The sequence below is a fragment of the Ambystoma mexicanum genome, chromosome 2q, assembly GCF_040938575.1.
Source record: "Ambystoma mexicanum isolate Mex_15411 chromosome 2q, UKY_AmexF1_1, whole genome shotgun sequence".
In the NCBI taxonomy this organism is placed as follows: Eukaryota; Metazoa; Chordata; class Amphibia; order Caudata; family Ambystomatidae; genus Ambystoma; species Ambystoma mexicanum.
The window spans coordinates 342,875,151-342,902,820 of NC_090924.1; the positions used below are offsets into that span (position 1 = coordinate 342,875,151).

Below are 27,670 nucleotides of genomic sequence, written 5' to 3' on the forward strand. Positions count from 1 at the left end.
GGAAGCTAGGGTGAAGACAAACTCCCTGCACCTGGCTGGTTGTTCTGCATGCTGCTAGATGCAAGTGGAAAAGTATGAGTGGGGTTGATGCCAACCCAATCGTATTGGACTGTGTAATCTAGGGTCCTATAATGAGTAGAACTAATGGGACGTCGTACTTTTACTGATGTTCGCAGTTGCTATTTTGAAAGAAGGGCCTATTTGCCCACCTGACATTGATTATCCAATCCCCTCTCCCTGTTACCATATACAGATATAGTACCTATGTTAAAGTTACCTTCCTATAACCAATCACATTGCATGTTAGATTTTTAAGATTGCACATCAATGATGACACATTTTTGTTATAAATACTATGTTTTTTCTGAAATTAAGTGGAGATGAAGCGAGAAGGAAGATCGATCGGTTGCTGATGTTCATTGTACTCCCCGTTTTTTGTACTTGTCATTAAACGGACTCCCTTTGCCAAACTATTGAGTTGTCATAGTTATTTGATGCATGAGTACAAATCTGCATCCCCATCTATCTCGAGGGTGCTGCTACTCATTTTAAAGGGCTGTTTGGTGACCCCCCCAGTCAAAAGGGGCCGGCTGTGGTCCATCCAGTTCAGGGTTATGCCTTATGGTGGTGGGGAAGAGGAGGAGTGGTAGCAGGGGAGTCAGGAGATGTATTTTTCACAGTGGTGAAGGAGGAAATGGAAACCCAATGCTGAAATGAAGGTGCTTGATAACCAACAACAGATTTCAGATCTTTCTTTACACATCAAAATCCGTGAAAGAGAATTAATCAGGCAACTTCAGGAACGGTGAAAGCAGTAACCAACATGTTGTGAAAGCCCAGCTTTTAGAAGAGCAGAAACAACTCTAAAAATGCAAGTATACCTTCACAGCTGTCCACCTCCTATGATGCATGGGCTGGGTTTAACATTGCTGTGCTCTCGTTAGCTATTTGGTATGGTTGTAGGAATCTAAGTGGCTTCATCAGAAGACTTTAAAAAAAAAGACTTATAAAACAAATTATTACTTTAAGGGCCTTGTGGCTGATTGAGGCGAAATTACGGCACTCCTGGAATTGGGCAGTCACAGATTTGGCCAGGAAATCTGAAAAAAATAGGTCAATGTGACTACTGCAGGTGTTCATTTGCCACATTGTCTAGGCAAATAGACAATAATAATACATAATTTCCTGCCAAAACACAGCTGAATCGGAAAGGCAGAGACATATCAAGTTAACTGTTTTTATACAGCATTCTGTAAAAACAACATTCTTTGCAGAAGGATTAGAGACATTAGTGTATAAGGGGTATAAGAGAAGTAAAATAAAGACAGTTTCTTTTTACCTGAGCCACTCGTCCTGGTAAATTCGGACTTCTCCCGGAACATTTACAGATTAGAAGAACACTGGCCATAACAAAGATCACATAGAATATGAAGAGACTGAGAAAGTCCATCTTCAGCCCTGAAACCAGAACACAGATGGATTTTTAATTCAACTCAATTCGGAAAACAATGTGGAATGATACTTCCAAGCGATGCCTCGGTTATTGTAATCACTAGTTCAAATATTTTATTGATAGTGTTGGCTCATGCCGCAACAATACAAAAGTAGTACAAGGCTGCACCATACAAAACAATTCAGAATTTCATATGACATGTTTAAAACCTTTCCAATAATTAAATAATTCACATATCAAACTGACCATCCCTCATTTTAGACATTCTTTCTTTAAAATAACTCCCTCAACCCCCAATAAATACACACAACTGCATTTCAACATTCATGAAGATGTTGATTGCTTCTGTTTAGTCCGGCATCTTTAAATAGGTTATCCCATAAGGCAAGGAATAGGGATTGTACAAAATTAAAATTAGTCATGCCAATAAACAGGACACAATAAAGTTATCAAAATCCAATATCCAAACCCTTATGATTATTTCTCGGTTTGGGCCAAATTAACGAATGCGCTAAAAGATTTTCCATAGTTCCTTACTAAATTTCAAATGTGACCTCACTTAGCGACCAGTCACATTTTTTTCTTCCAAAGGCCAGATGTTATATCCATTGATTTTTATATTATTTGGCTCACAGTACTTCTGTAAAGTTTCCAGGCGACACAGATGGACAACCTTAGTATTGTGCGGTTAAAGGTCAGAGACTGTACCTCTGCCAAGAAGCCTTCAGCTTTTTCCTAAATGTTCACTAACCCTTTTCCCTGAGAAGTCCTAATGCCAGTCCCTATTAAGGATGAGAGTCGGTTCCTTGAATAATCTGGTTTGACAGTTAGTATTTGTGTGAGCTTCAATGGTTGGTGAGTTATTCTAGTGGTGAACAGCTTGTTGTACCCAAGGAGTGGTCTAGGCAAACCACTTTGCTAAAATCCAGTACAGGTTTCACAGATAAACATTGTTCACCGTTAGTGAATGAGACACATACATGTTGCCATATATGCAATGGCTTCTGCTTGGTTCTGAAGGGCAATTGAGGACTGCAGAGCCAGGAACAGATCTTGCTCGATACCTGGATTCTCTCTGGATTCCTGTACGGAATCCACATCTTGAGTTACAGACTGAGAAGGTGCACAGGAAGGTTTGACTGGGGCAGCACACCGTGATTGGGTGGCTGTGAAAAAAGGTTTGAAAAGCTAGTCACACAAGTGCATATTCGGCTCATGCAATTCCTACTTAACCCGGTGTTCAGCTTACTTACCTAGCTGAAGCACAAATGCTGTACCGTTGTCTGTCAGTCTGTTCTGCAACCACAAAGTCACAGAACCAAAGAGGAACGCAAAGAAGCTCTACTGCCCTGTATCTTGGCAGAGATTGTTTGTCAGCAAAGTTCTGACGTGGTCTGTGGACACTAGAATTTCCAGCTACCAGAAGGAACAGAAGAACCAGGCTATCCTTCCTGCTACTTGGCCCCCACAGTCAGAATGTGAGTCTCAAGTATCCCTTGGTTCCAGAGGAAGGCCTGCTAATCCTCCCTGTGTGGATTGGACATGAAGAGTGGAGAGCACAGCAACAACCTGGGCAGCGCTAGCAGAGCGCACCACAGGCCTGTCATTACAAAAGTCAAGCAACACTCAAGAACCTCGGAAGAATAGTGGAGCTCTGAGGAGTCTTAACTGAACTGCAACCCCTTCAGCACCGACTGCACCTCTGCAATACTGTATTAGCATCAAACAGCACAGATGTCATTTATCCTAGCATTAGTAGTTGTGCATTTCTCCTGCTCACCGCCTCCACCAGTGGGACTTCAGTCGACCTGCTTGTCTGTAGACCCTCTTGTCGCCACTGTACCCATTCCTGTCCAACCACAGATGGGGACCTGGGTTTCCCAGATAGATCTTGGCAAAAGGCAGGAGTTAGGATAAAGCATCAGTTTAGACTTTTGCTGCAAAGAATTGACCAAGCTATTGCCAAGATGAATTACGATATTGAGTGGCTGGAGGTAATGTTGGATTGCCAAACTCTCTAAACCAGCCTGAACAGGTACAAAGCAATGACTCCTTGGCACCTCCCACTGCGCAGCTCCTAGCACTTACCCCCCACCATCAGTCCCAGACCTTTCTCTCTATCCCTGATCTTGCACGTTCTGAATGCTCACAAGACCTAGTAGGACTGCCCTATTACCTAATCATCTGTTTCTTTTGCCTTTGTTCCCAGGTTCCCTCCCCTTTGCCCTGTGGGCGCTTTTGAAACACAGTTTCTTGATGTATAAGCGCTTACAAATGCACAATGAATAAAATGGCACAAGTGATCTTAAAAAAAAAATCAGTGGACACGATCAGACCAGAGGAATGCTCATGGTTTAACAACCTGCGTCTTCAACATTTCCATAAATCGCATTTGGTTGGATCAAGCAATGGGTCAAAGGAGGAAGACTTACAACTTAGAGGATTTAGGCATTGGTGTGGTACCATTTACAATCCAGAGACTAACTGGTTTGTTGAAAGGATGAACCAGGTAATGAAGGAACGCAGAGAATGCTTGTGGAGGGAAGTTGAAGAAGGAATTTGAAACACGTTACAGTGTGAATAGGCTGTCACCCATTGTGCCAGTCTTCGAGTTAAAGATGAGAATGAAGCCTATCCAGGTTTTAAGGCTAGGTGGAATAGATGGTAGGAGACAAGGAGGAGGGGATTGAAGCCAATGGTAGACAATGCTCTGTTATCATTTCAAGGAATGCTGTGATGGGAAAAAGGGTTAAGTGCATTGCACATAAAAAAAGGAATTGTGTGAACGTGAGATAAAAAAGGATGGACCCAAAAGTTGTCTCCATGATTATACAATGTTTCTAGATGTATCCATGTAATACTGCAATATGAATGAAAGGTGGAATGTGAATCTATTACCCACAGGGTGCCAAACTGCTGGGAGCTATTTAGCTCCTACCTCTAGCCTAGACACCACTTGACACCACTCACTACCACCAGGAGCAGCCTTTGGCTCCCCATGCCAACTGGTGCCATACACAGATGCCAATATGGCATGGACTGTGTAGGCGTGTGAATCTGTAAGTACTAGAAACATCTAAAAGGAATTTTAAGCATAATGGATCATATAAGGGATCAAAGGGTAAAGGTTGCATCTCATTTGGCAGTTAGATATGTGGCACAATAGGTTCCCTAGAGATGGTTCATGCCTGCTGGGTCATGCCAGATACCCTGGAGCCGGGTTTAGCTCCTGCCCCTGGAATCTTTATTTCAATCCCTATACCCATATATGGGTATGCATCCGAGGATTATCGAAGGAGGAACTGTACAAGAACATTGGATGCCAGAGGAGTATGGGATGATGATGGGGAGCTGAACCCCAAAGCCTGCACTGACAATGTAATAAACTGGGAGGAGGTGACATTTGGTGGAATCTTAATAGAAAAAATATGTCTGAAAGGTATCAAAACAAACTAGGGAAATGTAAATATTGTGTTATGTGCTATCTTCTTCTTCATCTTCTTCTTCTTCTTCTTCTTCTTCTTCTTCTTCTTCTTCTTCTTCTTCTTCTTCTTCTTCTTCTTCTTCTTCTTCTTCTTCTTCTTCTTCTTCTTCTTCTTCTTCTTCTTCTTCTTCTTCTTCTTCTTCTTCTTCTTCTTCTTCTTCTTCTTCTTCTTCTTCTTCTTCTTCTTCTTCTTCTTCTTCTTCTTCTTCTTCTTCTTCTTCTTCTTCTTCTTCTTCTTGAGCAAGGGATGAGTTGTGTCCTAGTGGGATGTTGTAAGAAACGCCCATGTATCTATGATGCAAAGGCAGAAAGAATGCAGAGAATCAGCCTGCGGTGTTGCAGCGAGTTGGAGGCACTCACCTCAGGCATGTGCCCTACACACTGCCTGGCATTAGTGTGCTGGGATGGTTTGGATTGCCTAGAGTTCTTGAGACTCAGTGTTCTAAGGTGTAGTCCCCTCACAGACTACAGGCACATCTATATAGATTTCACCCGGCAAGTAGTAGGTTGAGCACACGGGTTAGAAGCACCCACATCCTTCCCTAGTGTATCTTTAATTGAACTTGTATGTCTTTCCTTGTGAGTCTTATTACATGTGTTTATTACATGTGTTTATCATATTCTGTATGAATTATTTCCTTTCAATAATTATATGATGTTAATAAATGCATTGTTATTGTTTATTCATATATTCATATACTTGATGTAATACATTACATCTGTTTAGTTCTATGTTAAAACTAATCTGTATAATTACCAACTTATTTTACTTCGAAATCTTAATAAAAATGTTTAACATAAAAAATAAATAAAAAGAAGAGGTTCTTTGGAGTCCAAGAAGCTAAACGTGGTGACAAATGGACACCCTGGTGAGACAAAAAGCAACATCTCTAAGGGTTGGCACAGTACATTTTACCGACACATGACGAGTAAATGCATGCCTCAATGAATGGTGAGCACGGGGGCAGGAGACAGATCGGGGCAGACAAAGAAGTTTCTAAAAGTAAAGAAAACAGAAAAGGGGAGCTAGAAGATGACTGATAAAGGAGACAGCCTCCCCCGCAACATACGGACATATGGAACGTACACAGACCAGGCTTATCAAGTTGGCAAGGAGGGCAAACAAAACTTACGGGTGTTTCTCCATTTTCCAAGCCAATAGAACCGAGCTCTATGAGGATTAGCGAACAGGAAGAGAATAGGTCTTGGCATTAGGTGTGCCAAAACCCTAACTGTGCCCAAACAGCTGACATTAGGTGTGCACAAAACAGTCACTCTGCCCAAACCAGCTTTAATCAGCTTGATTCATTTCTTAATTTTTCTCTACCTGGAAATATGGGAAGTAGGATTTAAACTATATGCTTGGAGATATGGTTTAGAATTCAATGCCTGAAGAAGCCACCCCCTATTCCCTTAAATCGGAATTTACACACACGTCCATATCCGTCATTTCTGCTAAATTGCTACTAAAAGGAGTCGATCAAAAGAACGACCTTTATAAGAGACTGGCTGGAAAAACAGATAAGTAAATCCCTGCTACATTTTTGCGTTACAGAAAATGTAGGGCTTCAAAATAGGAGAAGCCGGCCCAAACAACGTACCTGCCCATAAGAATACAACAGACATATTTGAAAGAATTGGATTTTAGTGCCTCCTGCAACGCTGAGCCCCCCAGAATCTCCTCCAAGCAGTCCTTGAAAGAAGCACAAAGCGGAGAAAAAAATTAGAGATTGAGTGCAAAGATAAATGTTGCAGGGACTGCAAATCCCCCACACATCCACAAAATATTTTGGCTACTAAATGTCAGACAACATTCTATCACGATGTAGCCCCCTGGATGCAAGTGGCTCAGTCTTCCAATATCCCACAACAAAAGAGAACTGTCCCACCCTGGTGCAACTGGTCATGATCTCAGAGCTCAGGCATGGAGGGAAAGTGGATAAACGTGTTGCATCCTGCAAGAGGATATCCTAAGTAGAAGTGTCAATGATCTTGAAAAGCCAACTGATAGCGTTAGCATGAACAAATTAAACCAGGATCATTGCAAACGTAGAGAAGCCATCAGGACTCAAACAGGCTGCTTGCATGGCTCCAAGCTAAAGTAGGGCTGGACGACCTACAATCCAGGATTTCAAATTAATCATGAATACACGTAGATTAATGGAATACAATCATCAACAGATACTGCACCATCCTGAAAGAAATCCCAAACCTTCTGTCAGCGAGAATCTGAAGGACTAAACTCAAAAATTACAATTCAATAATGAACTCTGAAAAATGGGAAATGGGGGTAAAATGGTAATGCCACAGAGACCATCCCACTACAATGATATCCTAAAGATGAACCGGAAAAAGCTAAAATCTCTAATACAATTTACCTCATACAGTGAAGCTATTTGCACTGGAGACCAACACATAAGGCTAACATGAGTATCCTTACTGTATTCACCTTTGTTTAGATTTGCTTCCATCTCATGCTCGCACGGCACGTATTTACCTCCCCTCCTGCTTATGGAAGAATGTATACAGCCAATCAAAGCCAATCCCTCCTTCCCTTAACGGCACTTTGTACTACTGTCCACTTGCCATCCACCCATAATCTATAAACGCATTTCCTCAAATGTGTTTTTGCAATACTTCAATCATCCTTGATGCCTCTTTGTCCCCACCTGCAAACCATTACTAAGGTTGGAGAGTAACTATAACATTATGTTCCACATCACAAGTAAGAGGCATATGGCACAGAGGAAAAAAAAAATGACATGTTGGGACATGGGCACATGTCCTTTGGATGCTTCTCGATAGTCACTTCCAGCCTCAATGAAAATCAAAACTATGTTGTCTCTCTGCAATGTATCCAAGGCAAAGTATGTAGTATATAGTACTGAAATGTAGGTGTCAATCCTGGCTGGGGGGCACGGTCTCCAGGGAGTGGGAAAGACTTCTGTACACATTTCAAACATAGGCTGGTCAAAATTACCTTGCATATCCGAATTGATGGCAAATGCACAATTATGTATCGCCCACAGGAGCTCGAACCTCATCATTAATACACATATAGCTGCTGAAGAGTCCAGACCAGTACAACCAACCACCACGTTAGTTACTATGGATCCTTATCTTAAATTTAACCAAATGCCTAACAGAGTTCCCCAAGTCTGGTCCTCGAGAGCCCCAACCACATCAGGTTTTTAGGATAAGCGCTATGTAACTAATCCCCATATACATTTCTTTTTAAATGCATTTTTGGTGGATATCCTGAAACCATAGAGTTTATTTGGCACTTGAGGACCGGATTTTCATACCAATGGGCCAACGAGCATCTGCCCCAGCCACTCATTTACATTCTATCCTACTTTTCTAAGCTGACCATTTGATTTGGATCTGTTACGAAGGGAAATCCCCTCTAGGCATCAGAACTAGAGAAAACATACATCATGACAACAAAGGAGTTTGCGAGTTCCCAACCTTTTTCTGGGTTCCTAGCAGAACGTAAATAACTATGTAGATTTATGGACTTTAGTTCAAAACCAAAAAAGGGATATTGGTTTAGAGCAATCGTCTGCACCCCTCATTTTCCAATGCATTAAGTTAATCAGAAGAATATGGCATTGCAGTTCAAGAATGAATCAAGCATTTAATATATTAATGAGCGAAAAAAGATATGGTTAAAAAAAGTAAAAACAAATATTTGCTACCAGACTATGGTGAAAAATGAGAATAATCACCATGAAATCCAAAGTACAAATAGTTGCCCGATGTACATCTAATGTACTGTTGGTTGCCAAGGATACATCAAATGGCTATCTAACAGAGGGCTTTCTGTGCTAAATTACAATTCAAACACAAACTTAGAGTAGAACAAGATAGCATCCCTCCATCGTGGCAACTGTGGCTCAGTCTGTTATTTAGCAAGGATTGGCTTGAGCCTCAATATGTATAACGAGGTCAACGTCAGGCTGTAGTGCAGGTCGATAGAAACATTTCACTGCTGCTGCTAGCGGATGTTTTGGCAAAAGGGATTATGGTATGCCTTCATCAGGACTGTAAATTCTGGGAGACCCTGTCCACATAAACAGAATACAAAAAGGTATTTAAATAAGGTATATTACATGGTGAAGAGAGACTGCCATTGTGTTAAAAAATGTGGTATTAAAACTCATCATCAGAGGTAGAGGGGACATAAAGTCTTACATCACATGGTGTAAGTTCTATCACCCCCTTCCTTGGGAAACTGCTAGAGAAGCTGGTCATTCCACAACTCACCACACACACTGAACTTGTTGGTGGTCTCCATAAACATCAATCTGGTTTCCAAGCATCCAGAGGCATGGAAACTGCTCTTCTGAACACCCGTAAAGAACTGCTCAGATCTCTTGACTGTGAACTCCCCAGCTGTCCTCATCCTACTCGATCTCTCCTCTGCCTTTGACACGGTCAACCATTCTATCCTCATAAAAAGGCTCCATGATACCCTTGGCATCTCGGAGGGCGCACTGGACTGGCTGATCTCCTTCCTAACTGACTGATCGCCCCATGTCATTTTGGGCACATTCTCCTCACCTACTTCCCTTCCCTACCTGTGGTGTCCCCCAGGGCTCAAACCTCTCCCCCCTGGCTCTTCAACACCTACCTTGCTCAGGAGGCACTCCTCATTTCCTCCGTCTCCACCAACTTCCAGTGCTACACGGATAACACTCAACTCTTTTTCAAACTTCCTGCTGACCCTCTATCATCTTCCATCATCGCTGACTGCACCTCAATGCCAGCAAGACCGAGATAATTCCTGTTGGGACCCCGGCTCCCTCTTTTTTCCCCTCACTCTGGCCATCCTCTATGGGCTCTCCCCCTGCTCCTTCATCTGAAGCCAGAAACATTGGTGTTATCTTCGACTCCTCTCTCTTCTTCCTCTCTCACACTCAGGGCATTGCCAAGAAGTCTCAATTTCAACTCTTCCTTCTCAAATAAATTCTGCCTTTTCTCACTTCCCGCAGAAGCTCAATGTTAGCCGAGCCCTGGTTCTCTCTAGGCTTGACTACTGCAATAGCCTTCTCCTGAATCTACCTACTTCTACTCTAGGAACCCGCAAGCTAATCCAGAATAGGGCAACAAGACTTATCCTTGGTCTTAAGTGCAAGGACCACATCTCTCTTGCCCTAAAAACTCTGGCTCGCGGTGGCTGCACAGATTACATTCAAATCACTCTGCATCATCCATAAGGCTGTCTAGGGCCTGGGACCATGCTATCTGCAACTTTATTTCACTAGATACTCTCCCTCTAGACCTCTGCGGTTCTCTGGCACCAACTATCTGTGTGTAAAGCGTTATGCTAAACAGAGGGCCGAGGCCGATCACCTTCTTCAGCTTGCTCCCGCCTATGTCACAGCCTTCCCCTTCCTCTTCGACTTCCTCAAATTCCCGGAAGCTCCGCAAGACCTTCTTCGTTATCTCTTTCTTCCTTCCCTTCCTCCCTCCTCTGCTAATTCTCACAGTCGCTGTTATTGGTGATCAGGGCCCTTATGTATCCTTCGGGGTCCTAGCCTCCCACACCCAATCGCCTCAGCCTCTGCCTACCTCACAGCACTTGCCTCAGCACCCACCGGCCTCCTTTCAGTAGGCTTACACTATCGACCCAATGCGGCTCCCGGTCTCAGAGCACTTACCATACCATGCACTTCATCTGCTGTTCATCCACGATCACAGACATTCCAGCACCTAGCTCCACTTGCCCTCTTCTCGCTGCACTTGCACATTCTGAACACTCACAAGGAATAGTAGGTTCATCCTCATCCTCCACTGTATTTATTGCCTCAATCCCAGTCCCCTCCCTGTTGCCCTGTGGGCAGTTTGAAACAGAATTGACTTAGTGTATAAGCGCCTAAAAAATGCACAATAAATAAATAAAAATAAATAAAGTAGGTACAGAGTGCTATAAAATCAAAACCATTCACAATTAATACATAACAGAATACATAAAAACAAGTCAATACCAAACTACAGTAAAGTCTCATTGCCTAAAAGCCCACGTAATTTATCTAAAAATGGACAAAAAATGTATAATAAGCTGAATTCCCTCCATTAACCCAATCCATAGAGTACAGTCAACATCATCACAATTAGAATAAATAAAAGCATCAACGTGCAAAGAACGCAAATCAGAGGTTTTAGATCAAAAAAGTGACTAATGCTTTATAGTTTCAATCATCTTCGCCTTTCCACATAATCGGCAAATTCGAGCATGAGGTGGTAAGCCCAAGCGAGGGCCAATGACTTCAAGTCATTCAAGCCTTAGAATCAGGGAATAAACGCAAATAAGGAGGTAAAACAATATCGGTTTCTAACAACAGTAGCACATTCATTATAAAGTTTATAAGACCCCAAGTGTTCGATAGTTACGTGCCAATTCCAACTCAAAGTTTCCTTTTACCTAACAATGCGTATTGTGAGAAACCCGAGGCGTTTCTCCCAGGTTATTCCTGAGGATCCTTTGATCAGGTGGCATGGGGAGGGCCATCAGTCTTGGGGAGGACGAGCAAGGGACGAGCAGGGGTTCCTTGGGGACTATGGGAGACACGCCCTCTGGCGAAACATGGTATTCATGCCGTTCTGATACAACCCTAACCGAAATCCCCTCAGTTGTCATGGGATATTGTAAACGGAGTCCCATCACACCCCAGTACCTTTCTGTAAGGAAAAGGCGAAACCATCAGGGAAAACAAAGACCATCCCTAAATTCCAACTTGAGTTTTACCCCTCTTTCATCAAAACCCTCTTTTCAACAACCCTACATTCAAACCCCCTTTCCAGACAAAAATCGACAAAATCTTTATCCTTTTTTTTGTAGAACACCACAATTCCCATAATCCCATTCCCCTATTGAAATACCCAAGCTTAAACCTGGGGCAGCTGGGGTTGCTTGGTGGCACCCACAACAGAACTCCTCCCCTGGGTGAAATAAAGTAGATCCCAGGCCTCTGGGGGGCAGGTGGCAAGACCCTGGCCTTAGGTAAACATCCCAAGAAATTCTGCAGCTCTCAAAGCGATGGTATGCCATTTTGGGGAGCTGTGAAGTGGGAGGGGGCAAAATATACCACAATGCATTCTGGGACTGGAAGCCCAAAACTGGTTCTTTGTGAAACAGACGGGTTCGAGCCCGGCTGAGGGAGAACTTTTTATAAATCATTAATGTAGGGACCGAACACAACGGAGGGAAAACCCTAAGAACTTTTGGGGGAAGCCAGGAACACAGAGAGGACCCGGAAAGCCAGAGTACATAAAAAGAAGCCTTGAGAGACCAGAGAAGAACGTGAAGCCAAGATGCCTATTCAGAACGAGAGAGAGGCTGTGGCATGGCGAGGGAGACGTACCTCCAGGCAGCCAGAGAGTTGAGAGAACTCGTGCAAGGCTGAGCGGTGTTGAACAAAAGTTGCAAGCAGGAATATTGTGTAGAGAAAACTGAAGAGAACAGTGTCAGGGATTATACTTTGTTAGATATAAATGTCATTTGCTCCAGGTGAACAGAAAAGGAAAACAGAAAATCACCTACCTGGACTGAATTGATGAAGAGAAATGTCCTGTGGCCTGGTGGTTTCCTGGAATGAATCTCTCTATGACTTTCCCTGCAGTAATTAGGAATTCCCCTGAAAACCCCTCCGGAGTCCTGCTCAAAGGCTTGATCCCCGGGAGGTTCCCAGGGAAACCCTCACGGGGGAAAAAACCCTGCGGAGAGCTGCTAGAGAGCATTGTCTCCCCGAGATGTTCCAGCGCGAGATGCCATTCCGCCTTCTGTGGTTGGAGGCTTCTTAGCAAATGAGACTAAGGTCTGGCTACGAAGATAAAGGTTAGAGTAGGATATAATTTCCTTGTCTATCAATTTGTCAGACCCCCTTTGAATCTTCTGTTCTATATCTTACCCCCAGTTTATAGGAAGACAGGCGTCCTGGGTAATCGATAAGAAGGAAAGGGGAGGTCACCTGGAGTTTCCAGAATTACTGAGTAGATGGGCTAAGGAGAACAGTATGAATACAAAACAGGGTAGAATGAGAAATAGCTAAAAGATCATAAAACAATAGTAACAAAGGGGAAACTAAACAAAGTATAAAGCCTACCAGTTTGTAAACAAAGAAAGCCTCCTGGAGACTGCTCACGGGGGAGTGGCTGTAAGCCTGGGATGTTGTGGTAGGAAACCGCGCTAGAATGAAAACACGAAAAGGGGACAACTGATTACGGAATACCCTACACTGCCGATGGAAGGAGGATTAATAAAAGCGCAACGGAATACCTCGTGGAAAGCGAGGATCTGAATACCGAACAAAAGTGAAACTGGCCTGGAACTGCGCTCCTAAGGGGCGTGGTTTAACTCGTCCGAGATCAGGTAACGTCTTCTCTGGTACTTCCGTAGCGGTCTGCAGATCAAGAATAGAAGGGAGAATTAGCGAGGTAAAGAGAGTGCCAGAAGGAGACAGGAGTAAGAAAGCAAGGATAGGTAAATTGCAACAAATTAACTCACGTAGCGCTTGTATACTCCTAAGAGAGTAGCAACGCACTGGACTCTTGGAGGATTCTGTTGATAAGCTGCTTGGGAGGATGTGACATCAGTGAGCTGCAGTGTGTTCTGGGATAGAACATCTAGACTGTTGTGTTTGCAATGATCGCCAGATATGGCGGCCATGTTGGAATACTTCCTGGGATAAGAATCTGCCATACAGAACATGACAAACAGTGTGTGAAGCGTATGTGACAAGCAATGCAAATATAATTAAAACAGCAGATGAGTGACTGAACTTTTGAAGCCAACACAGATACCGTATACAGAGTGGTCCGGAGCCACGTGGGTGCTCATTCGAAGGTCTCTGTTAGGTATCTAACTGAAAGATGTTGATATAAAAAGGAATTGTGAAATTTAAGTCGTCCTGCAACGGGTCAAGCAAAACCCTGTGCACATTCGAAAGTCTTTGATAGTTGATACTAACTGAAATTGGTACGAACCCAGTTGAGGGAGACTAATTGTGTAAGAGGAAGGATCGGAGGGGGATCTGGTGTGAACGGTGAGTCGCCCGAGAAAGAATATTCTATAACATTGTAAAAGGGAATCTGAGCCCGGCTGAGATCCGGGGTGAAGAGTGAATCACCTGAATTGAGTACTTGTAAGAGCAAAATAACTTTGTTTTGGTATATCAGGCCCTCTGAATCAAGAGACTTTGATAACTAAAGAGACTTGGGCACAGAAAGCAAACAGAATGTCAAAAAGGACAAGCTATCTCGTCCTTGGCACTTTGGAGGTAATGTCAAGGACGAGATAGCTCATCCTTGGCATTTAAGAGGTTAAGCGCATGTAATGAGAGGCGCGAACAAGTGGATACTAAAGGGGTGAATGTACTTTAAAAAAGCCAAATAAGATACTGTGTACAGGGTGGTCCGACACCACGTGGGTGCTTATTCGAGGGTCTCGGTTTGGTATCCAACCGAATGGCAACTATATTGTAAAAGGAACTTTATATCGAAGTGGTTCGGCGAAGGGTCAAGCTAAACCCTGTGCACATTCGAAAGTCTTCGATAAGTGTAAACTGAACTGCAATTGGTCCGAGCCCGGTGGAGGGAGACTCATTAAATATCAAGAAGGGATCTGAGCCCGGAAGAGGGGGATCTGGGGTGAACCGCGAGTCACCAGGAAAAGAATAGTTTCTGAGCATTAAAGTAAAGGGATCTGAGCCCGGAAGAGGGGGATCCGCAGTAACGAAAAAGGGATCTGAGCCCGGCTGAGGGGGATCCAGGGTGAGACACTCAAAGTAGAAAATTGTAAGAAGAAAAGAACTTTCTATTTTTTATTTGTACATCAGGCCCCCTGAATCAAGAGACTCAGATGAGGAAAGAGACTTGGGCACAGAAGGCCCTGATGCGTGTGATAGAACTTTTTCCTTGTGCCGAAGAAACCCAGGAGTGTTCTATGCTCGAGTGAACCGCCTTGTCTCGTGCTGAAACCGTGGGGAAGGTAAACCAACTGCCCGAAGATCCTGACTTATCATTTTGTGAACACTGCTTTCTTTTTTTAGTTTTTTTTTTAGTATAGGCCCTTTTATTTTGACAAGATGTTAGGAGTGCATTATTATTATTTTGATGGTCATAGCTTGCTCCCATCTTAGATTTAGGTTTAGATAGGCATTTTTCACGCCATGTGAACGTTCAATAAACACTGTTGAACTGTGGCCACTTGCGTCTGTCTTACTTTGATACCATGCCTTCCTTAAAGTAATTATAAGACCATTCAAAGTAGTGCCCTAGGCTTTCCTAAAGCCCACTTGGAAGCGAGATGAAAGAGCAGGCTTTTCCATCCACCTATTTATATCTCATAAAATGAGAGATCAAAACACTTTGCGAGTTGCATCTAAGATTGCCACTGGCAGATAATTGAAGGGCAAGGCTCGATCTCCCTTCTTGAAAATCAGAATTATCTATCCATGAAAGAGGGAACGTAAAGTTTGACAAAATGTCCAAGAATATTGGAAATAAAATGTCAGCTCATAACTCTGGGTTAGACTTTATGGCAATTGGTGCAAGGCCATCAGGGTCAGCTGCCTCAGAATCACTAATACCATACTCTTTAGACCAATCAACAACGTGGATAGCGGTGTAAGCATCACTCGAAAAATGTATGGTTTGAACATTGTCTTTAGTGTCGAGTTTACAAAAAAAAAGATACCCAGGAAGAGACTGCAATAAAGCATCCCGGTCTAAATTGGAGGCTAAGGCGCCATTTATAATTTCCCAGATGCATTACTATAAGTTCTATTTATCACCCACAAGATTTCTTGGCTGTCAAACATACAATAAATATAGCTAAAGCGAAAGATGTAATTCCTACATCTTTAGCCAATCTTTTGCTTCTGATGTTTACAGGCCAATTCATCTTTATTAAGCATGTGCCATAAGGCCCATAAATCCCTTTGTTTATCTCTTTTAGACTTTGCCACCATTAAAACAATGCAGATGTCTCATTGGGCTAATATTCAATCCCTACCTATGGCAATATCCAAACATGTTCTATCATCTTATTAGAAGTCCCTATAGAAAACAAAGCTTCCAGGTCTCCTAAAAACAAGGATGCACACAAGCATTCAATTTCCCTATTAAACTTTTGTCAGGTTGTATGGGTCCACCTTACAGTTAGACCACCTCTGGCGACAGATAGAAACGCCAAAGAGGGATCCAAATCATAAATCTGAAACCCAATGTTTGTAGAAAAATGTATAGATGAATGATCGCTAACTCGTTGCTAATTAATGCATTACGGAGAACAGACTAGAAGCAAAGAGCTGGAGACATAAACGTGGTCAATCCAAGACTTCTGAGAACCCCTTTCCCAAGTTGAGATTGTAACATGTGATCCAGTAGACATAGGGAACAACAAACAGGGTACAATCCCATGAATCCATATAGGTGTCCCAGTGGTCCCCCCTAACCTTAGAGGTACATGTAGACATACCATCATCAGAAGTTCCTTTCAAGATTATTGCATTAGAAGCTGCACAGGTAGCATTAAAATCTCCACCAATTATAATGTTATTAGGATATCCCTTTGCCAACATCCAATGCCGATTGGATAGTGTCACTCGACTGAGCAGCGGGATTCCAATGCAAATTAATAATTAAAAAAGGTAGGACCCAGTTTGCTCCAGCTTTATGCCCACCGCTTGTAGCCCCTCATCATTTGTTACAATCTCAGAGGACTTAATTTTTATAGATAAGTCAATGGCCACCACTAAGTCCACTCTGGGGAGTCAACTGAACCATGCAGGCTGTATTTAGAGTAGGTCACAAAGACCTCAAAGTGGAGTAGATTTAGCAACGGTTTCCTGGAACATCAATACATTCTTGCCTACAAAGATAGTTTGTAGAGTAGCGGTTTTTATAATAGTTGCTACATCGCATGTGTACCAGGACATGATATCTAGCTTGCCTATATAAAAGATGGTGTGTAGAGCCTTTAGGCATTGCAGTTGGATTCAGATTTGTGACAAGCCAGGATTAAACCATAGAGGGAACTGTGAGAAACTCATGGTGACAAGTAAGACAAACACAAGTGATCACAGTTCAAGGGTGCTTATTGAACAAGGGAATTCTGTATGCGGGTTGGAAAAACGCCTAATCTAAACCTCTAAGATGGGAGCAAGTGTTGACCATCAAATGAAAAATAGGGCAGTCCTAGAGGCGTTGTGTTAAAATAAAGGGGCTTATACTAAAAAACCTTGCCCAACCTCACAACTAATACAAAAAGTGGTGTGGTATAGTTCTCAAGAAAAGAAAGAAGTGTTCTCATATAATATGTCAGGATGCGGTCGTCTGGGCCTTCCTTCCCCAAGTTTTGTGTACAGGGGAAGATGGGAGTTTGGAGTAAAGTACAGTCTCGGGCTTCTCCAGCACGAGAAAATAGTTGCAATGGTCGTTCTCAGGACCGTTGATGGCCAAGTCTCGTTTCCTTTGAAAGTCTCTTGCCTTCGGGGCATGACGTGTTCCGATAACAAAAACAAAAGTTCCTTTAACCAAATGAAAGTTAGTTTACAATGTTTGCTGCATGATGGGTTCACCTCTGGATCCCCCTCTTCTGGGCGCTGACCCATCACATATTGTATTCATCAAGTTATATATCAGTTATTTTCTTCCTTGAAGTTTGAATGATACCCTCACCCTTGGATCTCCCTCCGTCGGGCTCGGATCCCTCTTGACTGACGATACTCGGGTGATGGCTTCACCCCTGGATTTCCCTCTGCCGGGCTCGGATCCTTCTTCTCTGGCATCCCTCATTTGGGTTCATTCTTGCCATCTCTTGATTTTGCTTTCACTTTTCTAAATCTTGGGGTGACAACTTTACACCCTTGGATCCTTCTCTGCCAGACTCCGACCCCTTTCAACTGTTAGCTTCCCTCCACCGGGTTCACTGTGGCTTCTGGATTAGGGTGAAAGTGGCTCACAGCTGGGTCCCCCTCTTCTGGGCGCTGACCCCTCTTTACTTTCAATGTTCTCTTTTACACAGTTCAATGTTTGCGGGATTCACTTACCATTCTTTCACAGTGCTTGTAGATCAAAGTCTTTCGATTGTACAGGGATTTTGCTTGACCCTCTGTATGACCACTTTGATCTATTTCGCTGGCCCTTCTATGGCCTTCTGGTAATTGTAGTTTCACTCAGATGGGGATCGACCAGAGCCTATTGAGTTAGCACCCACGTGGTGCCGGTTTCCCTCCGCAGTTGGTCTCCCCTTTACACTTTTACAGTTCATTCACAGTTCCTTGAACTTGGTACAAACTTGCCACTTTGCTATTCTCTCACTCAACACAGCCCGGTTCTTATCGATTCTCCCCTCGATTCACTGGCTGTGATGAACTGCTTGGCTTTTGACTTTCCTGGAGTCAAGGCTGGCACCATGGGCGCGGGAGCTTCACTCGCTCCTGCTCATCGGCATAGACTTGCCCCGTGTACCGTTATTGATATTGATATTTTATTTCTATTGCGCTCATACACAAGTGTTTTATAGCACGACAAGGCAAGGGAAGGGAAACAGGGGAGAACAAAAACAACAATCTTACTAGGCTGAGTGACATTGAGAACGCGCAAGTGCATGGAAGGGGGGGAGAAAAGGAGAGTGCGGAGTGAGGAGAAAAAACATAAATAAATAATAAATTAATAAATAAGAAGGCAACAAACAATGGTAGTGCAGCCAGCAAGTGGCAAGTGCTGGGTTTAAGGCAGCAGGCTGGGTAGGTCTGATAAGTGCAGGAAGAAAAAGGGGAGGTGGGGACTGTATGGGTACAGATACAGATCCCAGTGCAAGGGGTGACCCGGAGGCAGTGCGTGAGGGTGGCAGGATGAGCAGGTATCTGGGCCCGGAGGACAGAGGGTGGCCAGGTGCATGGTGCCGAGGGAGAGCAGAATCAGCAGGGGAGAGCGAAGGCAGAAGCAAAGAGGAAGGTCTTGAGGTGCTTCCGGAACCGGAGATGGTTCTCCTTAAGTTTTAGAGTGCCAGGGAAGCTGTTCCAGAGGGAGGCCCCAGCTCGTTTCTTTGAGAAACCAGTGACCCTGAGGAAGTTAGAGGTAGAGGAGCGGAGTGCTTGAGATGGGAGGTATTTGCAGAGGGATAGCTGAAGGTATGTTGGACTCAGGCCCCAGAAAGCCTTGTGGACAATGCAGAGGGTTTTGAATTTAATCCTTACATCCACTGGTAGCCATTGGAGAGATTTAAGAGCTGGAGAGATACGATTCCAGGGCTTGAGGCCAAGGACAAGTCTTGCAGTCATGTTCTAGATAAGTTGCAAAAGGCGGCGAGTAGAGGCAGGTAGACTAAGAAAGATGCTGTTGCAATAGTCCAACCTACAGAGAACCAGGGTTTGGGAGACAGTGAGCTTCTGGGTGAATGAGAGGAAAGGAAGAGTACCTCTGAGGAGGTGCAGTAGGAAGTTTAACTTTTTTGATATATCAGCAATTTGGGTGGAGAAGGACAGTTTGGAATCAAAGGGGACACCAAGGTTCTTGGCCTCGCAGGTGGGGATAGGAGGAGGGCCAATGGAGGCCAGCCAGAGAGTGAGGGGAAAGGAAGGTGATGATGTGCCGATGAGGAGGATCTCCGTCTTGCTGGCATTCAGACAAAGATTGTTGGCGGCGGCACACCAATCCGGAATGGCAGTTAGGCAATCAGTGATGAGAGAGGTGGAGGAGGTGGCTGAGGGCAGCCTAAAAATTAGTTGAGTGTCGTCCGCATAGCACTGGAGGTTTGAGCAGAAAATGGCAATACAGCAGGCAAGAGTTTCCAGGAATTGGTTGAACAGCCACGGCGAGAGTTTAGACCCATGGGGAACACCAGAGTTGGAGAGGAAGATAGATGATAGGAAGGACCCAAGTTGGACCTGGGAGGGTCGATCAGAGAGGAAAGAGGTCAGCCAGGCCAGAGCCTGATCGGTGATACCCAGGTTATCACGGAGACGGTTGAGCAGGATGGTATGGTTGACCTGTCGAAGACAGAGGAGAGATTGAGTAGGATGAGGACAGAGGGAATGCTAGAGTCAAGGTTGGAAAGCAGATCTTCACGGATGTTCAGGAGAGCAGTTTCCGTGCTTCTGCCAGCTCTGAAGCCAGACTGATGGTCATGGAGACAGCCAGCAAAATTGGAATGAAGGTTTAGCTGAGAGATGGCCAGCCTTTCAAGGAGTTTGCCCAAGAAGGGAGTGATGGAAATTGGGCGATAGTTCCCCAGACAAGAAGGATCAGCTGTGGGTTTCTTGAGATCATCAGGGGAGAGAAGAGTAAATGAAGAGAAGGAGGGTGGGGTGGGTGGCTGGAGGAGGGTCTGTGAGTACAGACAGAGAGGGGAAAAGTGAGTGGAGGAGAGGGCGGACAAGATGTCCTGGGTTTTTGAGACAACAGCATTGCAAAGAGCCTGAGAGGCAAGAGGAGGGTTAGAGACTGCAGCAGGGTTGGCCAGCTCCTTGCAGATTTTAAAGAGTTCGGCCGAGTTATTACATGCCGCAGAGACACGGGTTTGAATGTGGACTCTCTTCTTGGTATGGATTGAGAGACAGTATTGGCTTTGGAGTAGGCAACAGGCCAGTTTGTCAGAGGATGAACAGAATCCCTCAATTTTCTCTCAGCCGCCCTACACTTATGTTTAAGTGTAGCTAGGTCGGAGTCGTACCAGGAATTGCACTTGGCTTTAGACTTCAGGTGGATCCTCATGACAGCAGCAAGAGCATCAAGAGTATCAGAAATAGAAGAGTAGAGAAAAGATAGGGCTGTATCAGGGTGCGAGTCAGCCAGAGGATGGGGTGGGGGGGGAAGAGAGACAGTGGCAGCAAAAGTCTCAACTGACACATGCTTCATGGGCCGGATGTCCAGGAAGGTAGGTGGCAGTGTTGGGGTAGGCTTGGCTTGATGGGAAGAGAGAGAGAGAGAGATGAGAGGAGGCAGTGGTCACTCCAAGAGAGCGGGGTGGAGAGAGGGATAGAGAGGGGGAGGCCAGAGGAGATCAAGACATCAAGTGTGTTAACATCAAGTGTGTTTCCTGCAGAGAGCGTTGGGCCAGAGGGGAGGATAGAGAGGGAGAGGGAATCACAAAGGTTGCGAAAAAGCAAAGCTGAGGGACAGGGAGAATCAAAGTGGATGCTGAGGTCACCAAGGAGGAGGAGTTGAGTGGTTGAGGTCAGGAGAGAGGAGGAGAGGTCAGCCCACTCAGAGAGAAATGAGGTGAGTTGACCAGAGGGCCGGTAGAGAGTGGCAACAGTCAGGGAGTCGCTAGGAGAGATTGAGAGCCTGCAGACACGGCATTCGAAAGAGGAGTAGATCTGAGTGGGAATGATAGTGGCAGGAATCCACTCAGGAAAGATCAGGGCTACACCCCTCCAGGCCGAGTGGGTCTGGGTGCGGAGAGGATCTTGTAGCATCAGGGAGGAGAGTGTCAAAGCTCGTGACAGAGCTGGCCATGAACCATGTCTCCGTAGGAGTAAGGACATCAAGGTCCAGTTCTTCAAGGAGGTGGCAGATGCCAGAGGCGTGTTTGACAGCAGAGCGAGAGATGAGAGTGGCAAGATGAAGAAGGCTGCCGGCCTTAAAGTCCTTCCGGGGAGGGGTCAAATCAGAGGTATGCCCTGCGGAGTTGTGGAGGTAGCCTGAAGAGGGGCATAGGGAAGAGTGGGCACGGTAGCCAAGGAATGAGAGGAGGGGACAGCTGGAGATGAAAGGAAGAGTATGAAGCGAGGGAACCGCCTATCAAAGAGAAGGAGATTGGCCTGAGGACCTTGGCCCATGACAGAGCCATTTAGGTAGACATTAAGGATGACTCTGGTGGAGTCGAAAGAAGCCATGAGGACTTCGCAGCGAGTGCCACCATTTAAAGGAGAGGAGGAGACAAGACAAAGCACAGAGATCATATGGGGGGTCCATAGATCCGGCGAAGGAACACCAAACATGACGTCAGTGAGGGTCTGTCTAGAAGAGGCACTGGTATAGGTATCAGCAATAGGGAGACCAGGGTTGGAGGCCAAGATATCCTTTTTAAACTTCTTCTTTCCAGACTTAGTGAGAAAGGAAGGATAGTAGATAGAGAAGCAGTTGGAATAGATTGGAGACACCCAAAGTGCCATGAGTGTGAAGAGAGGAGGCAGAGGGAGGAGTAAGCAAGTACAGCGGTATAGAACAGTCACTGGGTTAGCAGGTTACAATAAATGGCCAAAGTTAAATGCAAAATACTCCCAAGTTTGACTTTCAAGTTAAATGCAAAATTCACCCAAGTTTGACTTTCAAGTTAAATGAAGGCCCTGTAGTTAAGAAATCAAGTGGGAGTCGGATGGTAAGGGTGAGTACAGACACAACTTCAATTGAGTACATAACAGGGAGAGCTGAAAGAGTACCAGCAGAGAAGGAAGTACAAAGGAAATCAGAAAGGAGGGACTAACCCATACAGAATGTGTTGAAAGGGTCATGGTAATCCAAAGGTCCATGGGTAGCAGCCACAGGGAGGGTTTGGCTGTGGCAGAAATCTCATGTAGCAGCCTATAAAGCATACAGGGAAGCTGACAGGGGCTTTTGTGTGGGCCTGAGCTGGTGTGCCAGCTCCCGCCTCCCAGATTCCCAGATTGGATGAGAGCCCAGGCAACCAATGAGAGAGAGGGAGTGCAGGCAAGGCAAGGAGCCTGTTTAAATCAAAAAGAAACCCACCATCTTGGAAAGGCAAATGACCTGTGTGCCCACGTGTGCTGACAATTTAGAGGACAGAAGAAACCCAAGATTTAGGTGAAAAAAAATAAAGATTGCATCCAGGCAGTTCACGGGCGCCAAAGCTGCGATTTTCAATATTTTATGCAAAAGAAAAGAAAAGCACAAACAGTGCAAATTTCACCAACACAATGCCGGTCTTACCCTGCCAAAGCGTGTGTAGGATGGTTGCAGCAGATGAGGGGCTGCAGAGCCACGGGAGCATAGGAGCTTTAGCAGGCGAGGTGGAAAAATGACATCTGACCATTGACATCTGCTGCAAAACACTTGCGCTATTGTTCATGGTCTTAGGCTCTTCTCCATGAAGGTTCTGCGGGTCTGGGACAAAAAGGCCAAGGTCACTTCTCTCCTTACCACCCTCTTGATTCCTGCCGCCTTTCTCCTTCTTGTGAACTCTCCCGTGTTAGCCGTCTCATTGTGCCGTCTGCTGTGCTCGCCTTGCTCGTACTGTGCTCTCTTACTCCACCTTTTACCCTCCGGGGAAAGGAAAGGTGTGTGTGATTCAGGTTAATTGCCTGACTTTTCCTGATGCCGGGGTTGGGACATGTCAAGTAGATGGGGCTTACATTAGTCCGTTGTCTTGGGTGTGTAAAGGTGTTGGTGTCGGAATTGGGGGGGGTTTGTAGAGTTTCGGAGTGCCCTGCAGGATATGATGGGGAAGGTTTGCGAAATGGACGAGAATGACCAGGATGGAGAACATAGGGGATTGTGGGAACAGTATCATTCCGTCATAGTGGATTGGGGTTTCGAAAGATGACAATCAGAGGGACGGGATTGGTATGGTTTGTGAAGCAAATGTGAATAACTGGGATCGTGAAGTGAACATAGGGGATTGTGGGAATCGTAGTGTTCTGTAAATACAGTATACTGGATTTTCAAGAAAGAATAATTAGAGGGACGTGAGGAAGAATGGGAAGGGCAATGACCAGAAGTATTCAGATAGGGAACAGACAAACAGACTCTGGGATGGATAATCTTTGGAGGCAAGCAGGTTTGAAATTTTAGGGGATTGTTTCTGTACGGAGTGTTCATTGGATATAGATAGAAGAGTTTTAATGGGAGGAGGTGAGGCAGATGTGTTATAGCCTATAAAGGTTTCAAAATATATTATTCGCCTCTCCTTCTTCCTCGGCATAGTACTGCGTCTCACCTGGAGCGTTCCCCCGAGCACAACCCCGGGTTCCCCTATCCAGGTGATCCTCCCTCGCTTGTCCACCGCCAGGGTTGGGATCTGAGAGCATCAGCACTCCACTAACTACCTGAATAAGGGTTTTCCAAGGTCTACTTGGGAGAACACCCTCAGGTTTCTCACATGCCCTTCCCCTATGTTGGTTGGACAAGGGGTTTTCATGTGTTAATTCCACCATGGAACACCTATACTGATGGTCCAAGACTTCCAGCATACCATCTAGATTGGTATCGTGGGTTTGTGTAGGGGAGGATTGAAAGAATGCTTCCACCTCTCTTTCTCTTTGGATCTTTCTCTCCCTTTCTGGGATGTTCCTTAACTCCTCTGCTTTACTTTCTGGGCAGATTTCCCTACCGTGTCCACAGAAAAGGCATGTTTCCAGCTGTGAGATTTTGGATGTATCCAGAGATATATCGGATGTTGATCCTCCCTCATCTTAATTGAGGGGGCTAAAAAATGATTCCTGGGTTTTAGGATTCTTTAGGTTTTGTTACCCATGTTAACATAAGGTTCCCTGTGTAACCTTCCACTTGAGTTTCTTACCCCTGCTCTTATTTGCCCTTCCACTATTTTCCCCTCTGAATAGTAAAGGTGGTTTTCTGGGATGCTATTTTCTAAATAAGGGTTTTTGGTACCGCTTTCTGATGTTTCCTCCCCCAATTTCCCTCTTTCTCTGTTCTACAACTGTGGGAATCGGATATATCCTGCACCACTGTCCCTTTCGCCTGCAATGAGGACGCAAGTAAATTCCCTAGCTACGGGATTTTGTATTTCTATTGCCAAGGGAGGTGACGATCTATTAAGGTTTCGCCCTCCAGTGTCATGGAATTTGGGTCTTCCAGAGCAAGGAAAGGATGATCTATTTGAGATTCGTCCAATCCTCCTTTTTGGAGGGCTTCCCTTGAGGGGCGGGGATTCCACATGGTCCCATATCGGAGGGTTCACAGTATTTTACCTCGGGGGAATATTTCTTGGAGTGGAGGAGAAATTAAGTACGATAAACTTTATTTCACCTGAACAAGATAGAAGGGGAAATGCCTCCATACCCCTTTCCTTGTAGGGAATTATAGCCGGGGTGGCGAGGTTACCTGTTGTAGGCCTAGAGAGACCACGATTTTATCTCTCCCTGGTATTAAGAGTGGCTTGGGGACACCAGAGGAGATAACTGCTACCCTCTATTGTTTTCCGGTCGGGGAAAATAGCTTGAGAGGCAAAAGGGATACATTGTACTCCCATTTTCTGTAACAAGGGTGGGAGGGGCGGTGTTATGCTCTCCATCAATTTCTCACTATTGAGGGAAAAAAAAGAGTTTGACAGGATGTGTCTTTCGTTGGATTTTCTGCCAATAACCTCCAACTATTATCAATTAGATCAAATCCCACTTCTAAAACCATATGTAAGGAATTCATGGTGACAACAAGTAAGACAAACACAAGTGTCTCGAACATAGTTCAAGGGTGTTTACTGAACAAGTGAATTCTGTATGCGGGTTGGAAAAATGCCTAATCTGAACGTAAATCTAAGATGGGAGCATATGTCGACCATCAAATGAAAAATAAGGCAGTGCTAGTGGCGTCGTCTCAAAATAAAGGGGCCTATACTAAGACAAATTGCCAAACCTCACAACCAACACAAAAAGGGGTGTGGGATAGTTCTCAAGAAAAGAAAGAAGTGTTCTCAAATTATATGTCCCTTCCCCGTGTTTAGTGCACGGAGTAACAGTTCCAATGGCCTTTCTCAGGACTGTTGATGGCCAAGTCTAGTTTCCTTTGAAAGGCTCTTTTCTTCAGGGCCTGAGCTGTTCCAATAACAAAAACAAAACCACTGCTCTGTCTATCCGTTACCAAATCTTATCGGGGATCCCACTGAGCCATTCTTATATGACCCTTAACTGGGCCGTTTGGAAATGTATTTGGAAGGTCAGAGCCCCCATCCCGCCACACCCTCTAGGTGCTTTCAGGACCTTCCATGCCACCTGTGGCCTCTTTCCTTGACAGATAAAGTTTCCCACCATTTTGTTCAGGGTCCTAAAAAACTTCAGAGGAACTGCAAGGGGGAGGGCTTGAAAATAGTACAATACTCTCGGGAGAACTATCATCTTGATGACGTTAATAAGGCCCATCCATGAAATATTGAGCGGGCCACGTTCCTCCAGCCCTTTCTTTATCATATCTAGCAGGTGGGGGGGGATAATTTGCCTGATACATGTTGTCTAGAGACTTAGTTATCCATACCCCCAAGCATCGGAGACCTCTATCTGACCGCACATACTGCCCTGTATCAGATAAGCAAGTAGTTGGTGCACCTTCCCCCCTGTAGGACGATCAATTCAGATTTTTGGGCGTTGATCTTCAAACCCGCTACCCTACCAAATTCCCCCAAATGTGTCGACAATGCCGGCAGCAAGGTGTTCAAATCGATAGGGTTTCCATTAGATCATCGGCGAAGGCCATCACTTTATGTTCCTCCCGACCGAATGTACGTTGATGGCAGAGAAAGAGCAAAGGCAACGGGAGCTACCATCTCAGGATGGCGCTACATGTGCAATAGGGTGCATTAGGGTTTGGAAGTCTAAGGGTTCCCAGAAGTCTACGGCCCAAAAGCTCCCGTTGGAATGCCATAAACGGTTTGCTGATGCTTTGTTTTTGAAAGCAGGAAAGCACGCAGATAAATTAAGGAATAAATCCTCCTTCGCTGGTTCCTTGGCTTCAAGACCATATAGGAAACTGCGGTTCCTCAGATCAAAAGGTAAACAGAAGTCTGGATTTAGAGGACCATCCAGGAAGCTCGGCTCCCCGCCCAAAGAGCACAAGCCCTGACAATTACTGTCAACCAGTGGAAGGCAGGCCGATTTACTTTTCAAGTACATGGGACGTATTGGTCTCATACACCTTGCAAGCAGCATGGTGCGCCTGTGGTACAGAATGGAATTCACCTCTCTCCCACCAGAATTGGGAGGATGCGATCGACCAATCTACCAACAGAAGTCCACAAGAGAAAGGCAATGCTATCAGCTAACCAAGAACTACAGCACAAGAAAGCAATTGTTACGGTCCCATGGATGCAGAAGGGATTGGTGTTTTACCCCTTAAATCTTCCTGGTGCCCAAACCAGGATGCAATAAGTACACACCATCATAGGCCTGAAGAGGCAGACAACATTGTGAGGACCAGGACTTTCAAGATGGAGACACTACAAAGATTAATTCCAGGCATTCAACAGGGTACTGGTTGGTGTCGACAGGTCTCCAGGACACCTACTAACACATTCCTATTTTTAGGATCCACAAGTGTTTCCTGAAATTTGCAGTGGGAGCCAAATCACTTTCAGTTCCGGGACCTTCCGTTCAGCCTTGAATTGGTCCCCATTCTTCACAAAGCTGTTGCAGGTAGAATCTCTGCATCAGCACAGGATTCAAGTTTACCCTTGCTTGGACAATTGGCTGCTCAGGGTGACGACTGTCCAGGTAGACCTACAAAGGATTTGCTGGTCTGTAACCACCTAGGTTTCGGATCAACATACCGAAGTCACAACTAGTTCTTTCACAGTTCCTTCAATTCATTGGTGCCAAATTGTGCGCAAAGGAAGAGAAAGCCAAGATACTGCTGAACAGAGCTTGCAGGCTGCATTCCTTGCCACATCACATTCTCAGCATGGATTGTGGACAACCAGGAACACGCTGACCCAATAGGGACACATTTCCTCAAGGGTCTTTGTTGTCCCATGGGCCAGACTTCATCTGCAACCCCCAATACGACACCTTCTGTTCTTTGGGAACCCAATGGCA

The 27,670-nt window shown here is 44.9% G+C and overlaps 1 protein-coding gene across 3 annotated transcripts in view; it reads right to left on the reverse strand.

Annotated features, from left to right (window-relative positions):
- ZDHHC4 (zinc finger DHHC-type palmitoyltransferase 4) overlaps positions 1-27,670 on the reverse strand; it is a 297,668-nt gene that overhangs the window by 192,747 nt on the left and 77,251 nt on the right. For 2 of the 3 annotated variants that reach the window (XM_069647350.1, XM_069647353.1), the window contains exon 2: positions 1,340-1,458. In XM_069647350.1, the coding sequence (XP_069503451.1) occupies positions 1,340-1,458 (119 nt within the window). Of the gene's footprint in view, positions 1-1,339; positions 1,459-6,538; positions 6,624-27,670 lie in introns of those variants that run through there. The other variant, XM_069647352.1, reaches the window with a different exon arrangement.